The sequence below is a fragment of the Phoca vitulina genome, unplaced genomic scaffold, assembly GCF_004348235.1.
Source record: "Phoca vitulina isolate PV1807 unplaced genomic scaffold, GSC_HSeal_1.0 scaffold20, whole genome shotgun sequence".
Lineage (NCBI taxonomy): Eukaryota > Metazoa > Chordata > Mammalia > Carnivora > Phocidae > Phoca > Phoca vitulina.
The window spans coordinates 34,160,562-34,184,889 of NW_022589723.1; the positions used below are offsets into that span (position 1 = coordinate 34,160,562).

The 24,328-nt window shown below is 42.6% G+C and overlaps 1 protein-coding gene, 1 long non-coding RNA gene and 1 other non-coding gene across 3 annotated transcripts in view; 1 reads left to right on the forward strand and 2 right to left on the reverse strand.

Moving 5' to 3' along the window:
• The window catches only part of ANP32A (acidic nuclear phosphoprotein 32 family member A), a 37,529-nt gene extending 34,709 nt beyond the window's left edge, over positions 1-2,820 (reverse strand). Inside the window, exon 1 of the mRNA XM_032417189.1 lies at positions 2,595-2,820. Within this exon, the coding sequence (XP_032273080.1) occupies positions 2,595-2,648 (54 nt within the window). The 5' untranslated portion in view covers positions 2,649-2,820. The remainder of the gene's footprint in view (positions 1-2,594) is intronic.
• Positions 66-5,156, forward strand: LOC116640290. The gene is made up of 2 exons (XR_004301009.1): positions 66-217; positions 2,671-5,156. It is a non-coding gene; the product is annotated as an uncharacterized LOC116640290 (long non-coding RNA).
• An 18,684-nt stretch (positions 5,157-23,840) lies between these two features.
• On the reverse strand, positions 23,841-23,947 carry LOC116640887. The gene has a single exon (XR_004301103.1). It is a non-coding gene; the product is annotated as a U6 spliceosomal RNA (small nuclear RNA).
• Between the last annotated feature and the right edge of the window lie 381 nt (positions 23,948-24,328).

Below are 24,328 nucleotides of genomic sequence, written 5' to 3' on the forward strand. Positions count from 1 at the left end.
CGGCCGCCCCGGCGCCAGCCCGCCCGCCCGCCGGCCCGCGCCCCGCGCCGCATGGAGCCCGGCGCCCGCACTCGCAGCCCCGCGCTCGGCGCCGGCCGCGCCATGGGGGAGGGGCGGGGCGGGCCGCGCGAGACCCGGGAAACATGGCTGCTCGTCCTATTTCGGCGTCGCGGCGTGGCCACCAGCCCCCGGATCCGAGTTGGGAGAGGCTCCGAAGGTGGGTGTGAGGGGGCCCCGGGGGGGAGCGCGGCGGGGAGGGGCGCAGGGGGCGCTCTCCGAGAGCTATTTGTCTTAAGAACGGTTAAAAAAAATAGTTCCTCCTCCCCCACCCCTTTTGTCCCTCATTAGCTAGCTTTCTCTCTCCCCCTCCTCCCCAAATGTGCCGAAAGTGCCCCCTCCATCCCCTCCCGCGCCCCACCCCGCCTCGAGGCAGGGGGCAGGCGAGTGGGCTGGGAGACTCGGAGGCGAGGGGGCGAAGCGTGAGAAATCGCTCCCAGTTCGGCGCGGCGCGCTCCCCTCCCCCAGCACATACTCGGGGAAGTTTAAAGAGCCGGTTCGACCCGCTTTCGATCTCGCTCCCAGTTGGCCAGCCGTGTGGCTGGGGCTGGCCGGGCGAACCGCGCCTCCACACCCACCCGCCACGACCCCGGCCCCCTACAGTGCGCCCTTCCCCCTCCGCACGGGGGGCTTCCGGAAAGTACGCGGGAAGACCGCGGCTCCGGCCCCCTCCCCCATCACCACACCCAGCCCCCAAATCCTCCGGCTCGGGGTCTAAGCCGGGATGAAACCGGCCAGAGAAAGACAAACCGCCGGCAGATTGTTCGCGGAAACTCCTGCCTTCTCGGCGGGCACCCCCTCCCCTCCCTCCGCCACCCCCTCCCCGCCCTGCGCGCCATAAGGCATTGCACGTCTACAGTCCACAGCTGCGTTATGATGGGGGGGCACAAAAAGGATCTTGTTTTCAAAAGTCTCACTCAGGTTTGGGGGAGGAACTAGAGAAAAAGAGGAAGCAAGGCCTGCCTTCGCCAGGGATTCGGGTTTGAACGGGCTGGAGGGGCGACAGGTCAGCGCACAGTGCTCCCCAAACTCCCAACTCTGTGGAACCCTGGCCACCGAGGCTGGAGGAAGGGTCCTTCCGCCCGCGCCGCCCTGGTCTCCGGAGGGGTCGGAAGAGGAGCCGGCCAGGGTCTCCGCCCCAGAGCCGGGGTCTCCTCCGCTGAGCCGACAACTCACATAAAACACTGTTTGAAAGCGAGAGGGAGACAGAAATACAAACGAGCGTTCGAGTAACCCACCCTCACCTTCCCCCTCTTTGGGGGTGGGCTTTCGCCCGAGCCTCCCGGTTCCCATCCGTGTAAGTTTCCTCCGGCCGTACTCCCGCCGCTGCCCAATCAATAACGGCGACCAGAAGGCAAACTCCCATCCCGGAGCTGCGTGTTTCCTATGCCCGCATAAATCTGGACCCAGCCAATACCCACCACGGGCACCAGGTCTGGGCAGCTCCGTCCTGACAAAGTTTCCCGTGCCCGTGTATTAACCAGGCGCCGAATGGCTGCCGAGGAGCCCACCCCGGAGAAAGACTGGCCGGGGGGCGCGAGGGCTCAAAGGCTGGCATCTTAGCGAGGCCGGAAGGAGCACGGGCGAGGGGGGACCGGGACGTAGCCTTCGGGTAACTTGCAATAGCGATCGCTCGAGGTGGGGAGGCGCGGGGATTATCTGTGCCTTTGCACGTTCGAAAATCCCTCCCCCCTTCCAATTTATCCTCCCTTCGGAAGGAAAGGAAGAAACATCAGCATCTGGCCCGAAGGTGGGGTGGAAAGAGTGAGGGAGAAAGAGGAGGAGAGGAAGGGAGTCAGAGAAAGGGAGGGAGGGAGAGAAAGGGCGCGTTCACGAACACTACAAAGTTACAAATATGGCTCCCCCGTCTCTCGCCTCATCACTGCAAAGAAATGAAGACGCACTTTAAACTCGAGCCATTCCCAACTCCACTGCAGCCCCCTCCCCACGCGCTCTCCCCGGGGGCCTCGGCCCACATTTATCAGAAACTAAACCGGACTCGCGAAGCCCAAAACTTATTGTGTGTGTGCGAGCGAGAGAGAGAGAGAGAAAGGGAGGGGGAAGGCGCGGGAGGGGGGCGGAAGGGGGGATTCATTTATAAAATATAAAACCCCCTTTTTTTTGTTGTTAAATCCAGGAGGCAGCCCCCCTCCTCCTCCTCCCTCGTTAATCTTCCCCCCAGACGGAGTCAAGGGAGCAGCGAGCTCAGAGGGTTATTTTGCCTCATTCTCTCCGACCCAAACGCGTGCGCCCGCTGGCCCCCGGTGGGTGCACACTCGCACGCACACTCTCGCACCCACACTCGCACACGCGGGAGCACACGCACAGGTAGTCACACACCAAGGGCAGCGGCGGCGGCAGCCGGAACATGCTCGGATGGCATTGCAACCCCCCAACCTTGCAATTCATTTGCAGTCCGACCCCCAAACCCACACCTCCCGGGCGCCCCCCCTCAAAAAAAAGTGCCTCCCCCCAACGCACACACACACACAAAGTAGGAGAATGGACCGACAGAGATATTTTTGGCAAATGCTCACATCAGAGGGCGTCCTGTTCCGCAGCTCTAAATGAATCCGTTTGTCCATGTCCATCTCTCGCGCTCTCTCTCTGCAGAGGCTCCCGCGCCGGCGGAATTCAATCAATAAACCCCGAACCCACGGCCGCGCGTTTTAGGACTTTGAAGGCTCAACCAGCTCCGCTCGGTTCTCGAGCCCCCAGCACCCGCGGCGCACACTAACCTGATCACGGTGGAGGCGGGACCTGTGGTTCGGCGGATGAGCGGCAACAGCTGGAGCCAATCGCTGCCGAGGGTGTCCGGGCAACAGCCAATGGTGGCGGCGGCGGGGGGGGAAGGGACCAATGGGCGGGCTGCGCAGCCGGCCAGGGAGGCTCAGCCATTTGGTTGTGGTGCCGGAGACGGACCCCTTTAGATTTCGGGGCGGCTGAAGATCGCGGCGGCTGCTTGGTGGCTGAGCTAGGGGGGTGGGCAGAATGGCGGGGGAAGGGAAGGTGACTGCGCCTGGAGGGCCGAGCCGCTCGGCCTCGCCAGCCTGCCGCCGCCTCAGCGTTTGGCCGGGGGCGGGGCCGCAGGTGCGTTACTCGAGGGGGAGGGGCGCGGCCGGAGGGGTCGGGGTCGGGGTCCTCGCCCGGCCGAGGGCTTCGCAGGGCCGTCCTGGGCCTGTCCGCGTCGCTGGACCGGGTTGGCTAAAGAGGCGGGCGGCGCGAGATCTGGGGGCCCCGGGGCTGCCCGGCGGGCGAGCGGGCGGATGAAAGGCCTGGAAAGAGGGGGAGGGGTCAAGGGTGCAGTGGGGGGAGGGGCTGGTCACTTTCTGGGTCCGGCGGGCCGAGCTGGTAGAGCGTGGCTGCTGCCTTCCTCTTCCTCCGCGGGTACCCACCCCGGGGCTGCGGCTCACGGCCCGCGCGCCCCTTCGCCTCGTCCTCGTCCAGCCGCGGCCATCGCCGCCCCTCTAATAAACAAGTAAATGAAAGCAAGATGCGTCCACCTTTGGATGACTTTCCTCGCGGTCTTGACCCTCTCCACGGAGGGGCATTTCAGTTTGCTGTCATATAAGGTCAGCCTGGAAGGAGCGATCACCAGGAGGCACCCAGGATCTTGTTCAGTCAATAAATGAATGAAGACCATGGATTAAGGATTGTTGCTGAATATACTGAATATTAAAAAGTGAAAAAGGAAGGTGCTAATAACTCCTGGTGTTCTGGACCAAACATAATTTATGGGCTTTATAGACCTAGTGAAAGAAAACGGCGCACAGTTTATTCTAATCGCCCACCTGAATCATTTGGTTCAATTTGAGTTGCCAAAGAGGCTCTATTTGGAGGACTTTTCTCCAGGTTTTACGGTTTGCTTGCTTTGGTTTTGGTTTTGTTTTTTTTTTTTCCTTCTTTTTTTGAATCACATTAGTTGTAAGACCTAAAAGCCTTCACTTCCACTGGGTTACCCACTTCTTATGGCCAGGCCTTGGACCTTGTCATTTACTAAGTTGGCTGCCTGTGGCTAATAAATCGTGGGGATTGTTGTCAACAAGGACAGATACATCTTTACCCTTCCACACAACTGTTTTTCAGTGCTTGTACTTCTACAGGTCTATACTCGTCCTTACACACTCCAAGGTGGTGTTTTGGGGGGATACATTGTGTTTATTTTTCAGGCACATGGGTTCAAGGGAGAGAGAAACCAGTATGTATGTTGCAAATTTGAAGTACTGTTACATAACATCAATACAGTTTCTTTCTTGAGCATATAAAGTTTAGGAGGAAATAGAAAGTGACAGAATGTAAATAAAACGCACATACAGAATGCTCACACTGGGGAAGAAACTAACTAGTAACTTTATTGTAACCTGATGGATTGTAAATATAAAATCCTACAGCTAAGCATTTTACTCAGTAAATTTTTCTTTCAGATAAAACGATCAGTGGCATTTGAAAAGTGATAATGTTTACTCTGAGTAACTGGGAAAGGCAAAATAAAAATGGAAAGTCATTGTTTTATTTCATCTGGGTATAAATAGTATAATGTATTTGACTTGTTGACTTAGCTGACATTTGTCTTCCTCAGTTTTGTTCATCTTACTGAACTCAATTTGTGTAGTTGTAATTCATTTATTTTTAAATTGTATTGGCTTTGTTAAAGAACATACAGGGACCCCAAATTACCTCTCTTTGCCGGAGTCAGTTGTTATTTCTGGATATAGCATTTAAGGTTGTTTTGAAACAGCTCTTCATCACACACACATTAGGTCAATATGATGTATAGAAGCTATGTAACAGCGGAGTACTGAAGTTTACATTCTCTTTGATGGTAAATACTCGTCTTCAATTTGAATTTTTAACCACAATTAAGTCCACACTGCTAGCAATGTGATACAGAACAGTGGCTTTCCAGAGGAGTAATCCTTTAAAAGCCAGCCAATCAAATGCAGAGATGTTCCTGATCCAGCTCTGCTAAACAGAAGCAAGTAGCTCACCTTATCATACAAAGATTGAAGAGGATGACTTCAAAGCCCAAAGCCCCGTTAAAGAGAGTGTACAGGAACAAATTAAAGTTGGAATTGAAAAAATTATGGCTTGATCACTAAGTCAAAAACAGTAAACTTAACAGTTGTTTTTAGAAGCATCTTTTATACATTTTGATAACAGATTTTGTATATGGTCTTAGAAAATTGAAAGAAGGCTTCACTAGATTCCAATCTTACAGAAATTGAAATATCCAAAAAGTATATATAACCAGTTGAATACTTAACTTTCCATCTTTCCAAAATGCTTTAAAAGAACAGATTTCCTTACTTTTACAAATAGATTTGTTTGTAGTTTATTTCTAAGAAATGTTTATTTATTTTGACTTTTTCTTATCAAAAGAAGTTAACTCAGCTAAAGCTTTGCCCCATGCTACTGGACCAAACGTTTAAAAAAAAAGACCAAATTGCTCTTATATTCCTTGTTTTGCAGAGTTGTTTCTTAAATTCCATTTCATTGCATATTATAGTAGTAAATAAATGCTCTGAATGGTTCTGAGTATCAGAAGATAGAGTAAGAAAAGAAGCCCATTTGATAATGGGAGTTAGGTTATAAAAGTATTTGCAGTCTGTAACTTCTAGAGCTGGACTGGATTCACACTGAGAAGAATAAATGAGATACAATTCACAGGCTTGAGCCCATAGGGAGAAAGATGGCCTTCAAGTAAGGAAAGTTCTCTTCCTGCCTTCCAGAATATTTTCCTTCAAGAACCATTCCAGACAAATGAGCATCCTCTTTTGTTCTCTAAGAGGTATGAGCAATGGGTGTCTTAGCTTCTTGATATGTGTTGCAAAGTACTGTTTTATAAATAACCCGCAGTGATGCTGCTACCATTTAAGCTCTTTGCCCTTGTTTGGTCTCCAAAGATGGAGACCCTCTGGTTAGCATTCACTTTTTGAGCTGAGCTAATGTATTCACAGTTCAAGTTTTTGTTCTTCAGCTTGAATCAGATACATTGGAACCTGGCCATAGTACTTTTTCACCTACATCATGCTTCTGCTGCCTGGACCCCAAAAGACAATGCTATGGAAAGACTCCAGCTTAATTATGTTCTCTTTTGTCTTTCTATATAAATAGCTTTAGAAATGTAGATTATTCTTTTGAAATCCATGGTAACAAATGTGAAGACTACTGCATTTTGATTTGAATAGCAAAGGAATGTTGAGGTCCAGGATCTAAAAAGTTAACTATTAATTCATTTGCTTAATAAAGCACTGAGTGGTTTTAATTTTTTTAATTATTGAAGTTACCTTTTCAATGGGTTGCACATGGAGAAAAAGCACTGTTACATGAAAGCAGTCATTTTATGTGATTTTTAAAACTAATAGTAAAAATCTTAAAACCACCTTAGAGATGGTTTATTTTGAAAAGGGAAAAAACAACAACTATCACCTGCACACTAGTTTAAAAATCACTGGAGATTTTTTGAGTCCAATTCTTAAATATATTAAAGCTAATTCGGGGGTAGCAATAAGAGAAAGTTTGATTACCGTTCACCAAGAAGAAAACCAGAGCTAGAAGAAAACAGATGCCTTCAAGGCAAATACTGGAATGAGGAGCCATTAGAACAAGACTGTGGCTAAAGGCAAGCTAGGCTGGAAATACTGAAATGCAATTAATTTAGAACCTACTCCTTTTTTAAATCTACCTGCTATTGAAGTTTGCCTCTGAAAAAAAAGTACTAAAATCTATTAAGATATAAGAGGTAGAGAACAGACTTTCTAAGAACTTTTCATATATTTACTATTTGCAAGTAGTATTTCTAATTTTAAGCATACATAGCAAAACTGCCCTCTCTGATTATTTACTTTGTGGCAGCAGTTATGATTTGTACATGTAAGTAATGATTTTAAAATATAAATCCTACAACTCTTCTTGAATTAGAGATCAATTTCATGCATTCTGAGAAATTAGTAGTTTTTAAGTGAATTTCTAGTTGAAATAGTGGTCCTCGGGAGAGTATACCTATATCCTAAATTTTCTCTGGAAATCCTGAATCCTAGCTTGAATATAAAAATGATGCCTTCGTTTGCACATGACCAAACAAAGCGGGCCATGTTAGGTGTCTGAGGACTTTTACCCAGGAGAGGAACACTGGCTTCCCTCTGCTGGATTAGTTCTGTCCCGAGGATGTACCTGAAATCATTTTATATGCCTTCACTTCTACATATATTTACTCAAAGGAAACTTGAGTAAGTGTGACAAATATTTTTCCCTAGGCTGGACCAACTCATCATGTCTGTGTTTATGTTCATACGGAGAAGCAATGCTACAGATGAGGCTGAATAGCAGGCGAATAACAAGCATGTTGATCGCAATGTGGTAGCACTTTTTATAATAGCTAAAGAAACAATATATTCATATGCCCAGGAAAAAGTTGGAGAGACTATGCACCAGAAAATGTTTCTTTAAAAAATATTTATTTATTTATTTATTTATTTATTTGTCAGAGAGAGAGAGAGAGAGAGCGCGCGCACAAGTAGGGGGAGCAGCAGGCAGAGGGAGAAGCAGGCTCCCCGATGAGCAGGGAGCCCGAAGTGGGACTCGATCAGGGATCATGACCTGAGTGGAAGGCAGACGCTTAACCAGCTGAGCCACCCAGGCGTCCCTGCACCAGAAAGTGTTTCAAAATTTTTTTACAAAGTTGCTCTGTGGTGATGGGGTTACAGTGTTTTTTGTTTATATTTTCTAAGTTTTTCAGTTGATAATTTTTGCAATAAGATAAAGTTTTAATGGAAATATAAGTATAGCAGATTTGGGGGATGTTTGTGCTAGCTGGAATTCTTGGTTGCAGACTACAAATTTTCCCCGACCAATGCAAGCAGAAAGCAATTTCATAGAAGGCTATCACAGAACGTAAGAATAAGGTCCAGGAAAAGAGCAGGAGAGAGGGGAAGCTGGGCAGTGTTCCAGTATAGTCTGAAGAGGAACCCCCGCAAACCACAGAAGTCACCTCTAAACTGTGGACTGCACCCTGCCATTGCTGCAAGTGATCTCTCAGGAGCCTCCATTTTTGTGTCGCTCCTTCAAGGTTCAAAGCCCTTGGCAGGAACATTTGCAGATGCCCCAGCTGTCAGGGAAAAAGATTATCTGCCCTCTTTAGTTTCTACAGTGGGATGTGTGACCCTGCCTCCTATCTATTTTAAGATTCTGCCCAAACAGTATTCTGATGCTAGGGGACCAAAAGTAAAATCCACTAAAGTGTTCTGATTGAACAATACTGTGAAGGTTTCCTAATGATCCAAATTACCCCCACCTTAGCTCCTCTCTGGCTCCCTACTACTTACCAGGAAGAGACTCCCTATGGTCTGAATGTTTGCACCCCCCCACCCCAAATTCACATGTTGAAATCCTAATCCCCAAGGTGATGGTACTAGGAGGAGGGTACTCCTAATAGGAGGTGACTAGGTCATGAGACTGGACCCTCAGGATAGAGATTCGTGTCTTCATTAAGGAGGACCCACAGAGCTCCCTAGTCCTTCTACCATGTGAGGATAGAGCAAAAGTACAACTCAGAAGAGGGTGGCACCTGATCTCAGACTTTTAGCCTCCAGAACTCTGAAAAATAAATGTTCTGTTTTGTTTATAAACCACCCAATCTGGTATTTTGTCAGAGCAGTCCTATCAGACAAGACTGCATCATCTACCTAGGATCAACCTAAAACAGAGCTAATGTCTGAAATCCTTAATTTCCTTCCAAATGCTTCCCTCTCCAAATCCTAGGCCATAATAAACAATATATTATTGTTCATGTCAATGCAATACTTAACAGAACTGATAATAACTTTAAGACTTCGAGAAGAAGGCTCTCCAGTAGAGAGATTTGATTTTAAGTCACAAGGAATTTAGTCCTGAGGGATACACTAAAGATAGGAATAATCTATTATCTAATAGTCTTATATTGCAGTGATCTCTGGATATCAAGCAATAGAAGATCTTGAGTAGTGATGTATTTATTACTGCTGATGGGTTTCCATCTGCCACTCTGAGCACACGTTCAGGCTCAAGTGCAGGACGAAGCTGAAGTGGATGAGATTTGTTGTAAAAATTTATTGGGAGTAGGAAAGTGGTCACAGGCTAAGTAAGGGATCATAAAAGGATGCAGTCACTTTAAGGACAATTTTGGAGAAAAAATGCTGATGGTGAAAGAAATGTCAAAACCACAAACACATCAAAGAGGCCCATATTCCTGGGAACAGAGAGGAAGGTTGTAAAGGATCTGCTTGTAGAAAACATATTAATCCTGGGGTACTGTCCTCTTTCCTCTTGCCCCCCATCATCTCAGGTCACTTAGCTCCTATTGCTTTTCAGCTAGAAAAAGCAAATGATATCCTCGCGAGGACTCTGAACAATGTTATAGGAATTCAACTGTTTTTAAGTTTGGTTCTTATAACTACTAAAGCATAGCTTAACTGTTACATGAATATAAGTTCCTCACAAATGGCAATCACTTCTCTCCAGAAATGCAGTGCTAAAGATTCTGTTCATGCACACACAACAGGCAGGCTCCTCATGACCACCTGTTTTTATTTATTTATTTATTTATTTATTTATTTATTTATTTGAGAGAGAGCGTGCAAGCAGGAGGAGGGGCAGAGGGAGAAGCAGACTCCCCACCGAGCAGTGAGCCCGATGTTGGGCTCAATCCCAGGATCCCGGGACCAGGACCGGAGCCAAAGGCAGATGCCCAACCGACTGAGCCACCCAGGCGCCCCTGTTTTAGTTATTTAAATTCACTTTTACTCACGTTATTTAATGCAAGTCATGGCTGACTACTAATTATTCAACAAAATCTATTTCCTCTTCTTCCTGGACGCAAAGCTGGACTGAGCTTCCCAGCTGCCCTTGTAGTTAGATCCGGCCATATGACTGAGTTTTAGGCCACGAAGTGTTCCTAGAAGTGACGTTTGCCACTTTGAGGCCTTAAATTTCCAATGCATCGGCCGACTGAGATGAAGGGGACAGAGGACCTTAGAAGCTGCATGCTGTTCTCGAGGGTGGAACCTGCCTCAGCTTGGGTCTCTAAGGAGAACCCAGCTACCAAGCTATTCACTTGCTAATCTACAGATAAACTGTGACCAAGATAGAGACTTGGATGGTGCTGTGCTATTACCTTTTTGATCTACTTATTACCGCAGCCTATGCCAACTAATACACCAATAAAGTTGTTTTCTCGGTCTTAGTTTTCTATCCATTTATGATTTTGTAGATGAATTGTAAATTTCAAATATTTATTATTGTATTTGCAGTATATCTTTGAATTACAGGTTCTCAGAAGCACCATAAAACAGACATAAAAGAATTATATTAAGTAACAAGGACTTAATGAAGAAAAGATAATTGTAAGAGAGTCTATATAAATGACACGCAAATATCTCTCTTTCCCCCACATTTAGTGCTTGATTCATAGTAGGTGTAAAATAAATGTCTGTCGTCTCAATAAATGAGCCTCCCTCCCGAGCTCCAGACTGACATTTCCATTGCCCATGAGACGGTTGCAAACAGCTCTCCTCAGGAGCATCCACAGAACATTCCCCAAACTAACCTTCCCTGTCAGCCTCTGCCTGTTCTGCCTCCACCAAAATACCATCGTGCTCCTCACTCTCCTGTCCCTTGGCATTGTCCTCTGTTGACTCACAGCCAAACAGTTGCCTCACCTTCCAAGTTTTATTTCCCAAATATCTCTGCTCCTTTCAGCCCCCTTCCTCTGCTCTAAGAGTGCACCAATCTCCCTCATGTCCACATTGACCCAATGTGACAGTAGTTCTCAGGCTTCTGTTTTTCTCACCAATAACATTTCGAAAAAAGTGTTTTAAGGACCAACATGGGATCACCAATTTTTGCTTTTGCCAGATAATACATAATATACATGATATATTGAGATATATCACATTTTCTTCATCCATTCACCATTGATGGACACTTAAGTTGTTTCCATGTCTTGGCTAATGTAAAGAATGATGCAATGAACATGGGCATTTATTATTTATTTATTTATAGACTATTTTAAAAATGGTAATGTAGGGGCACCTGGGTGGCTCAGTCGGTTAAGCGTCTGACTTTGGCTCAGGTCATGACCTCAGGGTCCTGGGATCAAGCCCCATGTTGGGCTCCCCGCTCCGTCGAGAGTCTGTTTGTCCATCTCCCTCTGCCCCTCTCCCTGCTCATGCTCGTTCTCTCTCTCTCTCAAATAAATAAAATCTTTAAAAAAAAATGGTAATGTAGTGAGGACTCAAATTCAGAATATAGGAGAGTCATTTACATTACATATATTTAATTTTATGCAAACTCACTACAGTGTCCAAGATTTTCTACTCAAGTAGTTGGAAACTCTTCTGTGTACCAGCACTTGCCTAGAGGTCCTGATATCCTCTTGTGGCCAGATGAATGTTTCTGAGTGAGCTCCAGTCACAGTGCTCCTATGATCAATAACAGCCTCTCAGTTCCTGGTGGCCTACACCCCCCAGCCTGGCATTAAAACTCCCAGCAAGGAGACCCCCACACTACCTTTCCATTGCTATCTCTAATTTCCAGAAATTGGAACTTTCTCTCTTCCCTTTTCTTTGACTATAGTTTCTCCCAGCTTATGTGTTCTTTTCTTTTTTTTCCCCACCAGTCAAAATTCTTACCCAAAATTTAAGACCAAATTTGATGCCACTGCTTTCATGAAACCTTTTATGATCCACCCAAACAAACAAGATCTTTCCTCTCCTTGAACTTCCATAACACTATAAAGGGCAACAGGGGGCCAATGTTTCCAGGTGCTGTTTTTTACCCCTCCCACAATAAATCCTTGAAGATAAGAATAATGTTTAACATGTTTTTGTTACCCCCGCCATATTTAAACATTAAATATTCAATATATATATTTAATGACTAAATAATTGTTTTGAACATAGTGGGCACTCTATTTTTAAAAGGTCCCTTTCACACATTGAAATAACTTTAATCTTCAATGTCAGGTAAATAGCAATAGGGTATTGGGGAAACAGGGATTGCTAAGTAACTTCTTTGTTCTTTCCAACATGAGGGAAACAAAAATAAATCCTTGTTTCTATGACCATAACACAGAAGCTTTCCTACTATAAAAATTTTATGCTAGACTTCTACCCCGGAATTGTCTTGTCCTTTATTTTAGGTTCCTACCCAGGATTGAATTGTCCTACAGGCAATTTGTAAGAAAGATGGGAATTACAGAGCTCACTAACTCTAATTTTGTGTCTATGCCAATTTTAGAGAGGGTACACAACTTTTGTTCCTTTGGGTTTTGCATTCATCAAAAAGGAAGAAGGAATGAGATGACAAAGTTCAAAGACCTGAAACCATAAAACTCCTAGAAGAAAACACAGGGCGTAAACTCCTTGACATTGGTCTTGGCAATGATTTTTTGGATTTGACACCAAAAGCAAAGGCAACAAAAGCAAAAATAAACAAGTGGGACTACATCAAACTAAAAAGCTTCTGCGCAGCAAAGGAAACCATCAACAAAATGAAAAGGCACCTACAAAATGGGAGAAAATATTTGTAAATCATATATCTGAGAAGGGGATAATATCCAAAATATATAAAGAACGCATACAACTCAATAACAAACAATCCAGTGAAAAAATGCAGAGTGGGGTGCCTGGCTGGCTCGGTTGGTGGAGCATGTGACTCTTGATCCAAGGTTGGAGGTTCAAGCCCCACGTTGGGTGCAGAGATTACTTAAAAATAAAATCTTTAAAACAAAAACAAACAAAATAGGCAGAAGATCTGAATAGACATTTTCCAAAGAGGACACACAAAAGGGCAATAGGTACATGAAAAGGTACTCAGCATCACTAACCGTCAGGGAAGTGCAAATCAAAACGACAAGGAGATATCACCCCACACCTGTTAGAATGGCTGCCATCAAAAAGACAAGAGATAACAAGTGTTGGTGAGGATGTGGCGGAAAGGGAACCCTTGTGCACTGTTGGAAATGTAAATTGGTGCAGCCACTATGAAAAACAGTATGGAATTTCCTCAAAAAATTAAAAATGGAGGCTTTCTACTTCTGGAATATGTCTGAACGAAATGAAATCACTATCTTGAAAAGGTATCCGTACCCCCATGTTCATTGCAGCATTATTTATGATAGCCAAGACATGGAAATAACCTAAGTATATGTCAGTGGATGAATGGATAGAGAAAAATGTGAGATCGAGCTGTTTATCTATGACTCAGTCATAAAAAAGTAGGAAATTCTGCCATTTGCAACAACATAAAACTTGAGGATATGCTAGCTTATGCTAAATGAAACAAGTCAGACAGAGAAAGAAATATTGTATGATCTCGCTTATATGTGGAATCTTAAAAAATCAAATTCATAGGTACCAAGGTTGTCAGAGGCAGGGGGGTAGGGGGCTGGACAAAATGTGTGAAGGTCATATCGTACAAACTTCCAGTTAGAAGATAAGTAAGTGCTGGGGATTTAATATGCACCATGGTGACTATAGTTACTACTGTATCCTATATTTTAAAGTTGCTAAGAGAGTCGATCTTGAAAGTTCTGATCACACATACACATAAATTATAACTATTTGTGGTGATGGATGCTAACTAAACTTACTGTGGTAGTCATGTACATATATCAAATCATCATGTTACTAAAACTAATACAATGTTATATGTTAATTATATCTCATTACAACTGGAAAAATTTTTAGATTTCTTATTTTTTTTTTTAATTTTTAAAAAAGATTTATTTATTTTAGAGAGAGAGAGAACATGTGCAGTGTGAGCTGGGGGGGAGAGGGCAGAGGGAGGGAAACTTCAAGCAGACTCCCCGCTGAGTACCCCCCTTTTTTGAGCACCCCTATTTTTTTAGATTTTTTTTTTTAAAAAGGAATGAGGGGCGCCTGGGTGGCTTAGTCGGTTAAGCATGAGACTCTTGATTTTGGCTTAGGTCATGATCTCGGGGTCATAGGATCAAGCCCCAGCTTCCACGCTCAGCAGGGAGTCTGCTTGAGATTCTCTCTCTCCCTCTCCCGCCACCCGCACCCCCGCTCATGTGCTCTCTCTATCCCTAAAATAAATAAATAAATCTTTTTAAAAAATAAATAAAAATAAAAGGAAGGAATGAAATAAAAAAGCTCATCAATTTCACTCTCCTTTAACAACTGAAGGAAATCTGAGCACTTGTACTTCCATGTTCTATCTTTGACCAAAGAAATCTAACTTTGCCTCTAATGGTCTATAAAAATCAATATGTAAATGTTTTAGGTTTCCTCCGATTATATGAATAGGAAATTTAGCAAAGATTGGGATGAATATATTTTATTAAGCTTTTCACTGTTTTATGGAAGGTGTGAAAAGAAAGGACAGAACCCTATAAAAATATAGGGCTTTCAGTTTGGGATTTGAATTTGACCAAGAGTATTTGGTAAGAGGCTCTTTATATTTAGCCTTGCACTAGAGCTAGAGATGAGAAAAATATAATGGTTCTTTAAATTAATTTCTTTTAAAAGATGAACCTCTTGACTTCCAGCTCTAGTTAAGATTGAGTGCCTGACACTGAACTCACCTTCCTGCTGTAAACAACAATAAAAGCTAGACAAATACAGGCATTTGAACACACAACAATTGCAGGCATTGAACAGAAACCAAGGCAGGGTTATTACCCTTCAGAAAAGAGAAGCACATGAGGTCAGCCTTGCATTCATCACAGGGCTATGGAGTCCAAGCAGAGGGCAGCAATGTCTCTGGGCAGAGGAAACAGAGCTCAGAGCATAGGCCTGCTAACACAGCTGGGTTTGGAGGGCAAGGTGCCTTAGAGGAGGCAGCTGCAGAGAAGGAACCCTCTAAAATTGCATAAAAACTTCCCCTGGGTACCTGGCCCACTGTTAAGATGTGCATGAGCAGGGCAAGACCCCAGGAGATTCCACAGGGAAGTTTCTGGAAAGCTGAGAGCTGAACAGATTTCAGAGGTTGCACAATCATGGAAGACATGAGAGGTTAGGCCCAGCCTAATGTAGAATGTATAAACATTCATAGATACGGAGGCATAAATAGAGACCCCAGAAAGGTCACATCCTGGGATTGAGGACCATGGAATACCAACGTTAACAGGAGTTTGGAAGAAGTAGATTCCAGTCCACACGGAGGACTTTGATGCATTCCAGACTTGAGTGGAGGAAGTCACTGCAGATGTGGTGGAAATAGCAAGAGAACTGGAATTAGAAATGGAGTCTGAAGATGGGACCGAACTGCTACAGTCTCATGGTAAGACTTGAGCAGATGAGGAGTTGCTTCTCATGGATGAGCAAAGAAGGTGGTGAAGATGCTGTGCAGATTGCTGAAATGACAACAGAGGATTTAGAATATGACATAAAGTTAGTTGATAGAGCAGCAGCAGAGTTGGAGAGGACTGACTCCAGTTTTGAAGGACTATGGGGAAAATGCTATCAAGCAGCACTGCATGCGACAGAGACATAATTCGTGAAAGGAAGAGTCCATCCATGCAGCAAACTTCACTGTTGTCTTATTTTAAGAAATTGCCACAGCCACCCCAAGCTTCAGCACCCACCACCCTGACCAGTCAGCAGTCAGCAACAGCAAACAAGACCCTCCACCGGCAAAAAGATGATGACTCGCTAAAAGCTCAGATGACGATTAGCAGTTTTTAGCAATATTTTTTTTACTTAAGACATGTACACTGTTTTTTAGACATAATGCTGTTGCACACTTAATAGACTATTGTGTAAGTGTAAGTTTTCTATGCACTGGGGAACCAAAAAATTCATTTGACTCTTTATTGTTTTATTCACTTTATTGTGGTGGTCTGGAACGAAACCCGTAATATTTCTGGTATGCCTATATACTGCAAACGATAAACATTGTGAAAAATTTTAGGAAAGACCTAAATAAATGAAAATATATAATGTTCATTTAATAAAAAACCCAATATTATTAAGATGGCAACTTTCCCTAATCAAATTCCAAGGCAGCATTTTTTGTAGCTAATCAACAAGCTGATTCTAAAATTTGTATGGAAACCCAAAGGATCTAGCAGAAACAATCTTGAAAAAGAAGAACAAAAGTGGAGGACTTTTGGGGCATCTGGGTGGCTCAGTTGGTTAAGTGTCTGTCTTCAGCTCAGGTCATGATCCCAGCGTCCTGGGATCGAGCCCCATGTCGGGCACCCTGCTCAGCAGGAAACTGCTTCTCCCTCTCCCTCTTCCTGCCACTCCACCTCTCTCTCTCTCTGTCAAATAAATAAATAAAATCTTAAAAAAAAAAAAAAAGTGGAGGACTTATACTACCTGGTTATGATGGTAGAATAATCAAGTACAGTGGGGGTATCGGTGTATTAGTAGACTACAGATCACTGTAATAGTATAGAAAATACAGAAATAAATCCACATGTATGCAGTAATTGATTTTTGACAAAAGATCCAAGGTCATTCATCAGAAAATGAAAATCTTTTTTTAACAAAAAGTATTGGTACAACTGGATATCTGCATGGAAAAAATTACCTTGGACTTGGGTCTCACAGCGTAAACAAAATTAATTTTAGATGGATCAGAGACCTAACCATAAAGTCTAAAATTTAAAGCTTTTAAAAGAAAACACAGAAGAAGATCTTCATGAATTTGGAGTAGGCAGATATTTCAGATGGAACACAAAAACACTAACCATAAAATTAAAATTCATAAGTTGGACTTCATAAAAAGTAAAAACTTCACCATTAAGATAATAAAAAGGCAAGCCACAGAGTGGTTAAATACATTCTCAATATATACATTTAAAAAAGACTTGAATCCAGAATATGTGAAGAATTCTTACAAATCAATAAGGCAGAAGGGAAAAAAAAACTCTCAAGTAGACACTTGACAAAAAGATGTACAAATGGCCAATAAGCACATAAAAGAAGCTCTACATCATTATTCATCAAAGATACGTACTCTAAAAACATAATGAGACATTATGTCATACCCTTTAGAATAACTAAAATTTAAAGGAATTACAATAGGTCCATACCCCTTCCTATTTCCCTTTGCTTCCCAAACGATTCAGTCCTAAAGCCATCATGTGGAGCAGAGCCAAGTAGGTGCCACATAATGGAGATTTGGGGGAAGAGGCAGCCACAATGGGTTAGAACAGTGTATCAGAACTCTAGCAGAGTGAGGGGAGCAAGCATGTTTAGGGACAGTTCAATATAGCATATTAGAGCATAAGCAAGGTAAGACAGGTGCTCACACAGAGAGAAGCCCAGTGTTAGATGTCAGAGCATGAATAGAAAGAGCAGAGAGTCCATATGGGAGATAGCCCAACATGGGGAGTTAGAGCCTGAGCTGAGTGAGAAGGTGTCCATGTGAGGGTGGCCCAAAGAGTCAGAGCCTAAGTGGTCTAAGGGGGTCATCCATTTGAACAGGAGGCCCAAAGCAGGATCTCAGAACCTGAGCAAGGAGAGGAGGGTGTCCTGGTAGAAGAGTAATCTGGAGTGGAGTATCAGAGTAAATATAGTGAGGAGGGTGACCACATTGGGAGGAGATAGCAGTGGACATGGTAGATTAGATACATTCAGTGTACCGATCAAATAAATACAATAAGGATAACACATGTCAGAGAAAAGAGTTACATAAAGTGGGAAAACTAAAGTGAACCATATGAGTTGGGTTGGAATTGGAAGTATTGGTGTAGACTTAGGTTTTCAATGAATGTAAAGAGGTATAGAAATAAGCACAGATGGGGCGCCTGGGTGGCTCAGTAGGTTGAGAGTCTGACTCTTGATTTTGGCCCAAATCACAATCTCAGGGTTGTGGAACCTGCTTAAGATTCTCTCTCTCTCTCCTCTCTCTCTGCCCCTCCCCCCACCCCACCCCTGTGAGCGTGTGTACTTCTTCTCTCTCTCAAAAAAAGGAAAGAAATAAACATAGATGTAAATGTGTGCACTTGGTGTGTGTGTGTGTATCCATTCACATATTCCCTAGTTTTCTCCTGAGATAGGCACTAGGAGCAGTGATATGCTAATAACAATGAGCACAACAAGTGCCTAAATCTTGGTTTCTAAATACCAGCCTCCATTAAAAGAAACTAAGTCTCCTTGGAGAATGGCTCATTCTCAGTTCAAGACAATAGTGAATGTTCTTGTGCCAGAAAGCAGAGAATTGTTCAAAGAATGATAGGGGTATTTCAAAAGGACAGAGAAGCCAGCTTATAGGGCCAAATATGGTACAATTTGAGTATCAAAATAAATGATAGTAATAGATTATTGCCCACTGAAGAACACAGGAAACCACAAGTCCATACAGATATAAATTAATAAATGAACAAACTAAAAGTTTTGGAAGCAATTAAATAGTTACCTAATATCAGAGTATTTCCCTACAAAAATATTAATCACAAAGAGAAAAAAGTAACTTTCTATTGGAGAAACCATGCAGACATCACCTTATTCAAATGATCAAAGTGAATATTATCAGTAAGGGGACAAATTAAAGTCATGTACCTGCTATGATAATCTTGCCAAATATGTGTAACATGGATACAATTATGAAGAAACATCAAATGTCCCCAAATTTTGAGGCCATTCTATAATATAATTGGCTTGGAAACTTTAAAAAAAGGCAACTTGTTGGGGCACCTGGCTGGCTCAGTCAGTTGAGCATCCGACTCTGGGTTTTGGCTCAGGTCTTGATCTTAGGGTCGTGAGATGGAGCCCACATTGGGCTCTGCACTCAACATGGAGCCTGCTTAGTATTCTTTCTCTCCTTCTCCCTCAGCCCCTTCCTGCTCACACTTTCTCTCTCAAGAAATAAAAATAAATAAGTAAATAATAAATAAATAAATAAATAATTTTAAAAATAAAAAAGGCAACCCGAGGAAGTTCCAGTTTGATGGAGACTAAAGAAATTTGACAACTAAATGCAACATAGACTTTTTGAACAGGATCCTCCTACTAGAAAAAACATTATTAGGACAATTGTTAAATTGAATAGTGAATAGTGTCTGAGGATTAGATGTTTTTTTGTGCACCAAGATTAACTTCCTAATTTTGATCATTATGTAGGAGAATGTCCTTGATTGTGTAAAATACACAATGGGGAATGGAGCATCAGGTTGGCAACTTATTCTAAAATGGTGAAGGAAAATGTTCTCTGTATTGTACTTGCAACTTGTGTGACTGTGCTAAAATTTTAACAAAATATATTAAAAATAGAATCACATGCAAAAGATAATATCAAGTTTTGGTGAGAATGTGAAGCAGCTGTTCCACACTGCTGGTGGATGGTTAAACGGTACAACCACTTTGAAAAACCGTATGTCCGTTTCTTATAAAATTTAAGTTACACCTACCCTATGCCCCAGGAATTCCACTCTGGAAATGTTTACAGAAAGTCTTGAACTAGAATGTTCTTAGCAGATTTATTTGACATAGCCTCAAACTGGAAAGGACTCCTATGTCCATCAATAAGTGAATGGATAAACAAACTGTGACTTATCCATGCACTGGAAAACTATTCAGCAATAAATAGAAGTGCTAATACACAGATTAACATAGATGACTCTCAAAAGAATTATGTTGAGTGAAAGAAGCCAGACATAAATGAGTTTATACTTATGATTCCATTTATATGAAGTTTAAGAACAGTCAAAACAAGACCAAAGAGATTGAAATTGGAATAGTTGTTGCTTTGGGAAAATGGGGATTGACTGGAAAGGGGCAAGAGAGAACTTTTTGGGTGCAAAAATGTTTTGTATCTTGATTGGCTGATGGTTATATAGGCATATATATTTGTCAAAACTCATCAAACTGTACATTTAAAATCTATGCATATTATTTTTATAAACCATACCTCAATTTAAAAAGCTAAATTTTAGGGGCGCCTGGGTGGCTCGGTGGGTTAAGTGCCGGGCCCTTGATTTCGGCTCAAGTCATGGTCTCAGGGTCCTGGGATCCAGCCCAGCGTGGGGCTCCAAGCTCAGTGCTCAGTGAGGAGTCTGCTTGAGCTTCTCTCTCTCCCTCTCCCTCTGCCCCTCTCCACCATGCTTGGACGTGCAAGCATATGCATGCTCTCGCTCTCTCTCTCTCTCTGTCTCTCTGTCTCTCAGTCTCTCAAATAATAAATAAATAAATCTTTAAAAAATAAATAAAATGAAAAATAAAAAGCTAAATTTTAAAAATTCACTAAATCATCAGCAGTGGTTACCTTTAAGGGGTGGGATTCTTTTATTTTCCACATTATGTATTTCTGAGGTGTTTGAACTTTCTTCAACATGCATGTCTTAATTATTTAAAACAGCCACATTTAGAATCTGAAAATATAATTACGTAAAGGTAGGATTTGTCCAAAGGGTGCTCAAGCAACTAGTTGCTTCAGGGAAAAATTAAGTTAGATCTTCTTCTTTTCATATATGCCCCACCCCCACGCCCCAAAAAAGTTCAGGTAAAGTGAAAGAGGTAATGTATAAAATCAAGCCATAAATTTAAATCAAGCCATAAATAACAGAAAATAGAGGGTAGTATTTATCTTATTTCCAAATGGCAAATAAACTAATACTGAAAGCAATGTTAGAAATTCTAAAGGAATAGATTTTTGCTACATAAAAACTATTAAGATATATAATAAAATTATATGCAAACAAAATTAAATGCAACAGGAAGTTGGGAGAATTTATAAAAACATGGTATTTGACAGATTTATAGGCAAAGCATGTGAATTCTAGAAAGGAAGGAAGAATAGAGGGAAAGAAGGAGGGAGGGAAAGAGAATAAAGGAAGGGAAGAAAGAAAAAAGAGGGAAAGGAAAAGAAGAGAGGAGAGGAGAAGGGAGGGAAGAGGAAGAGAAGGAAGGGGAAAGGGAGAAAGGGGGAGGGGAGGGACGGAAGTTAGGAAGGGAAGGAAGAGAGAGAGAGAACACAATCTTGGCTAATCAACAAGTGAATAAAAATTAAACCTGAAATTTTACCTAGCAAATTAGCAAACATTACTGTTATATTCTAGTATTCGATGGCAGTCATAGGCTGTCCTGACAGGCAAGACAAATTCTTGGTCACTACTTGTAGGAGTATAAATTGCTACATTTCTGGAAACCAATCTAGCAGTGTGTATTCATAATCTTTAATATGTTTATATTCTTTGAACCAGAAATAACCACTTTTTGGAATCTGTCTAAAGAAAGTAATCATAAGAATCGCTCTTCTCAAGATTATTCATAATTGCCAAAACAATTTTAAACAATAGCCTAAATGCCAACATTTTGGGACTAGTTCGTTAAATCACAAGATATCTGTTTGATGGATTATTATTCTACCATTAAATGGAGCTTAGAATGAGTTTTTAACGACACTTTTTAATGCTTTTTTGTTGTTGTTTAATGCTCATGATAAATTAAGACTGGCAAGGCTGACTCCAGTTTGCCTCCGAAACAAATTTCCCATAGGGGCAAAAACACTGTCTCTAGACACATCACATTCCCCGCACCCGCCCCATTGTATTTTAAATATATCAAACGTTAAATGGTACCTCTGCCCCATATACACATGTGTGATTCAGGGTTTGTTCAGGACAACACAAGCCACTCTACGTCTTCGGGGTCTAGGGTCTAATGCCGCAGGAGGGGCTTCCACGGTCGTTGGACGAGCAGGGAGGGAGCCGAGCTGGGGCGGCGGCTGCGAAGGCACGAGCGGACGCGGACGGTCTCGGCCCGAAGCGGGGGCTCGGGACGGCTCGCCGGGCAGCCTGGGCGACTCTCACATCCGCTCGGCATCCGGCCGTCACCGCCTCTGGAGACGAACAGCGTCCCTTTCGCGTCTACCTTCCAAATTTCCCCCCGAATTCCTTTCGGGCCAACTCCAACCTCCCGGCGGGGGCATTCTGGGAAATGTAGTTCGCCGCCGCTCTGCATTGCGGAAAAGGGGTGGACAGGAGGCTGAGGGCTCAGCAAGCCCTCTCCGGCGGGACTGGCCACGTCGGGGACTCGTCCTCGTACTTACCTGTCCGGGTCGGCCAAATAGTCCGGAGGCCACAGGTGTTAGGGTCGGATAGAAAAATATTCTGCATTAGAGATAACAGAGGCTGTAGTATATATTTTATGATGAAAATAGCTCATTTTTTCTCACATGGGAGGCATTCCCAGCATATTTTATTACAAATTTGCAAAGCAAAACAAAGCACAGAGCTGTATGATTTAAGCCAATTTATAGATCCTTTTTAGAAAGATTAGAAAATGACTTTAATAAAGCTATTCAAAAAAACTATTGGAAACCCTCATACACTGGTACGAAGGTAAAATGCTGCAGGCGCTGGGGAAAACAGTCTGATAGTTCCTCGAAAAGTGAAGCATGCTACTTTAAAAAATTTAATTTTCTTTTATTAAATAAAGGGGTACCTGGCTGGTTCAGTCGGTAGAGCACATGGCTCTTGATCTCAGGGTTGTAAGTTTGAGTCCCACTTTGGGTGTAGCAATTACTTAAAAATGAAAGTTAAAGCCTTAAAAAAAAGTTAAGCACAGAGAGACCATATAACCCAGCAATTCCCCTCCAAGTATATATCCAAAGAAAAATATGCTCACACAAAAACTTGTACACTAAAGTTCACGGCAGCATTATTCTTAAAGCCCCAAATGGAAACAATCCAAATATCCACCAACTAACCAATGAATAAACAAATGTGATATATCCATACAACGGAATATTATTTGGCCATGAAAAGAAATGAAATACTCGTACATATTACAACATGAATGAATTTTGAAAATATTATGCTAAGTGACAGACACAAAGGCCGCATACTTTATAATTTCATTCATATAAAATGTCCAGAATAGTCAAATGTATAGAGATTGAAAGTAGATTTGGGGCTGAGGAGAAACGGGCACTAGGAAGTGATTGCTGGCAGTAATTGCTAGTAATTGCTAATACCAGGTTTCTTGCAGGAATGATAAGAATGTTCCAGAATTAGAAGTGATGATGGCTCTATGACTCTGTGAACACAATAAAAATCATTGAATTTTAAAAACTTGTGGTAAAATATACATAACATAAAATTTATCATTTTAAGAATATTTAAGTGTGTGGTTCAGTGGCGTTAAGTACATTCACATTGTTGAGCAACCATCGCTACCATCCGTTTCCAGAACTCTTTTCATTTTGCAAAACTGAAACTCCATGTTCCATTAAATAATAACTCTCTATTCCTTCCTCTCCCAGTTCTGAATTTGACTTCTCTAGGCTCCTCATGTAAATGGACTTATACTGTCTTTATCTTTTTGTGACTGGTTTATTTCACTGAGCATAATGTCCTCAAGTTCCATCCATGCGGGAGCATGTGCAAAATTTCCTTCCTTTTTCAGGCAAGATAATAGTATATAGATATATATACTATATACATATATAAATATACAGATATAAGTTCTATATCTTTATCACATGTTGTTTATCCATTCATCTGTTGACAAACAGGTTTCTTCCACTTTTTGGCTATTGTGAATTATGCTGCTATGAACATGGGTGTTCAAATACCTTTTTTTTGAGACCCTGCTTTCAGTGCTTTGGGGCATATACCTAGAATGGAATTGCTGGGTCATATGGAAATTTTATTTTGAATTTTTGAGGAACTGCCATGCTGTTTTCCATACTGGCTACACCATTTTACCTTCCCACCAGCAGTGCACAAGGTTCTGGTTTTTCCACATCCTCACCTACATTTGTTATTCTCTGTTTAAATTACTTTTCTTATGATAGCCATCTTAATGTTTGTGAAATGGTATCTCCTTGTGGATTTTTTTTTTTTACACTTCACAAATTTGCATGTCATCCTTGTGCAGAGGCCATACTAATCTTCTCTGTATTGTTCCAATTTCAGTATAAATGCTGCTGAAGTGAGCACTCATTGTGCTTCCTTCCTTCCTTCCTTCCTTCCTTCCTTCCTTCCTTCCTTCCTTTCTTTTTAAAGATTTTACTTATTTATTTGAGAGAGAGTGAAAGCGATCACAGAGGCAGAGGGAGAAGCAGACTAGCCACTGAGCTGAGAGCCTGATGCGGGGCTTGATCCCAGGGCCCTGAGATCATGACCTGAGCCAAAGGCAGAAACTTAACTGACTGAGCCACCCAGGCGCCCCCTCATTGTGGTTTCTATTTGCATTTTGAATTATTACTTTTAAAGGGTGACTTTTATAGTATGTGAATTATATCCCAATTTTAAAAACTGTTCATTGAGAGACCCTTGTGCACTGAGCATACCTAATGTCCAGATCTTGGCTTCTAAGTA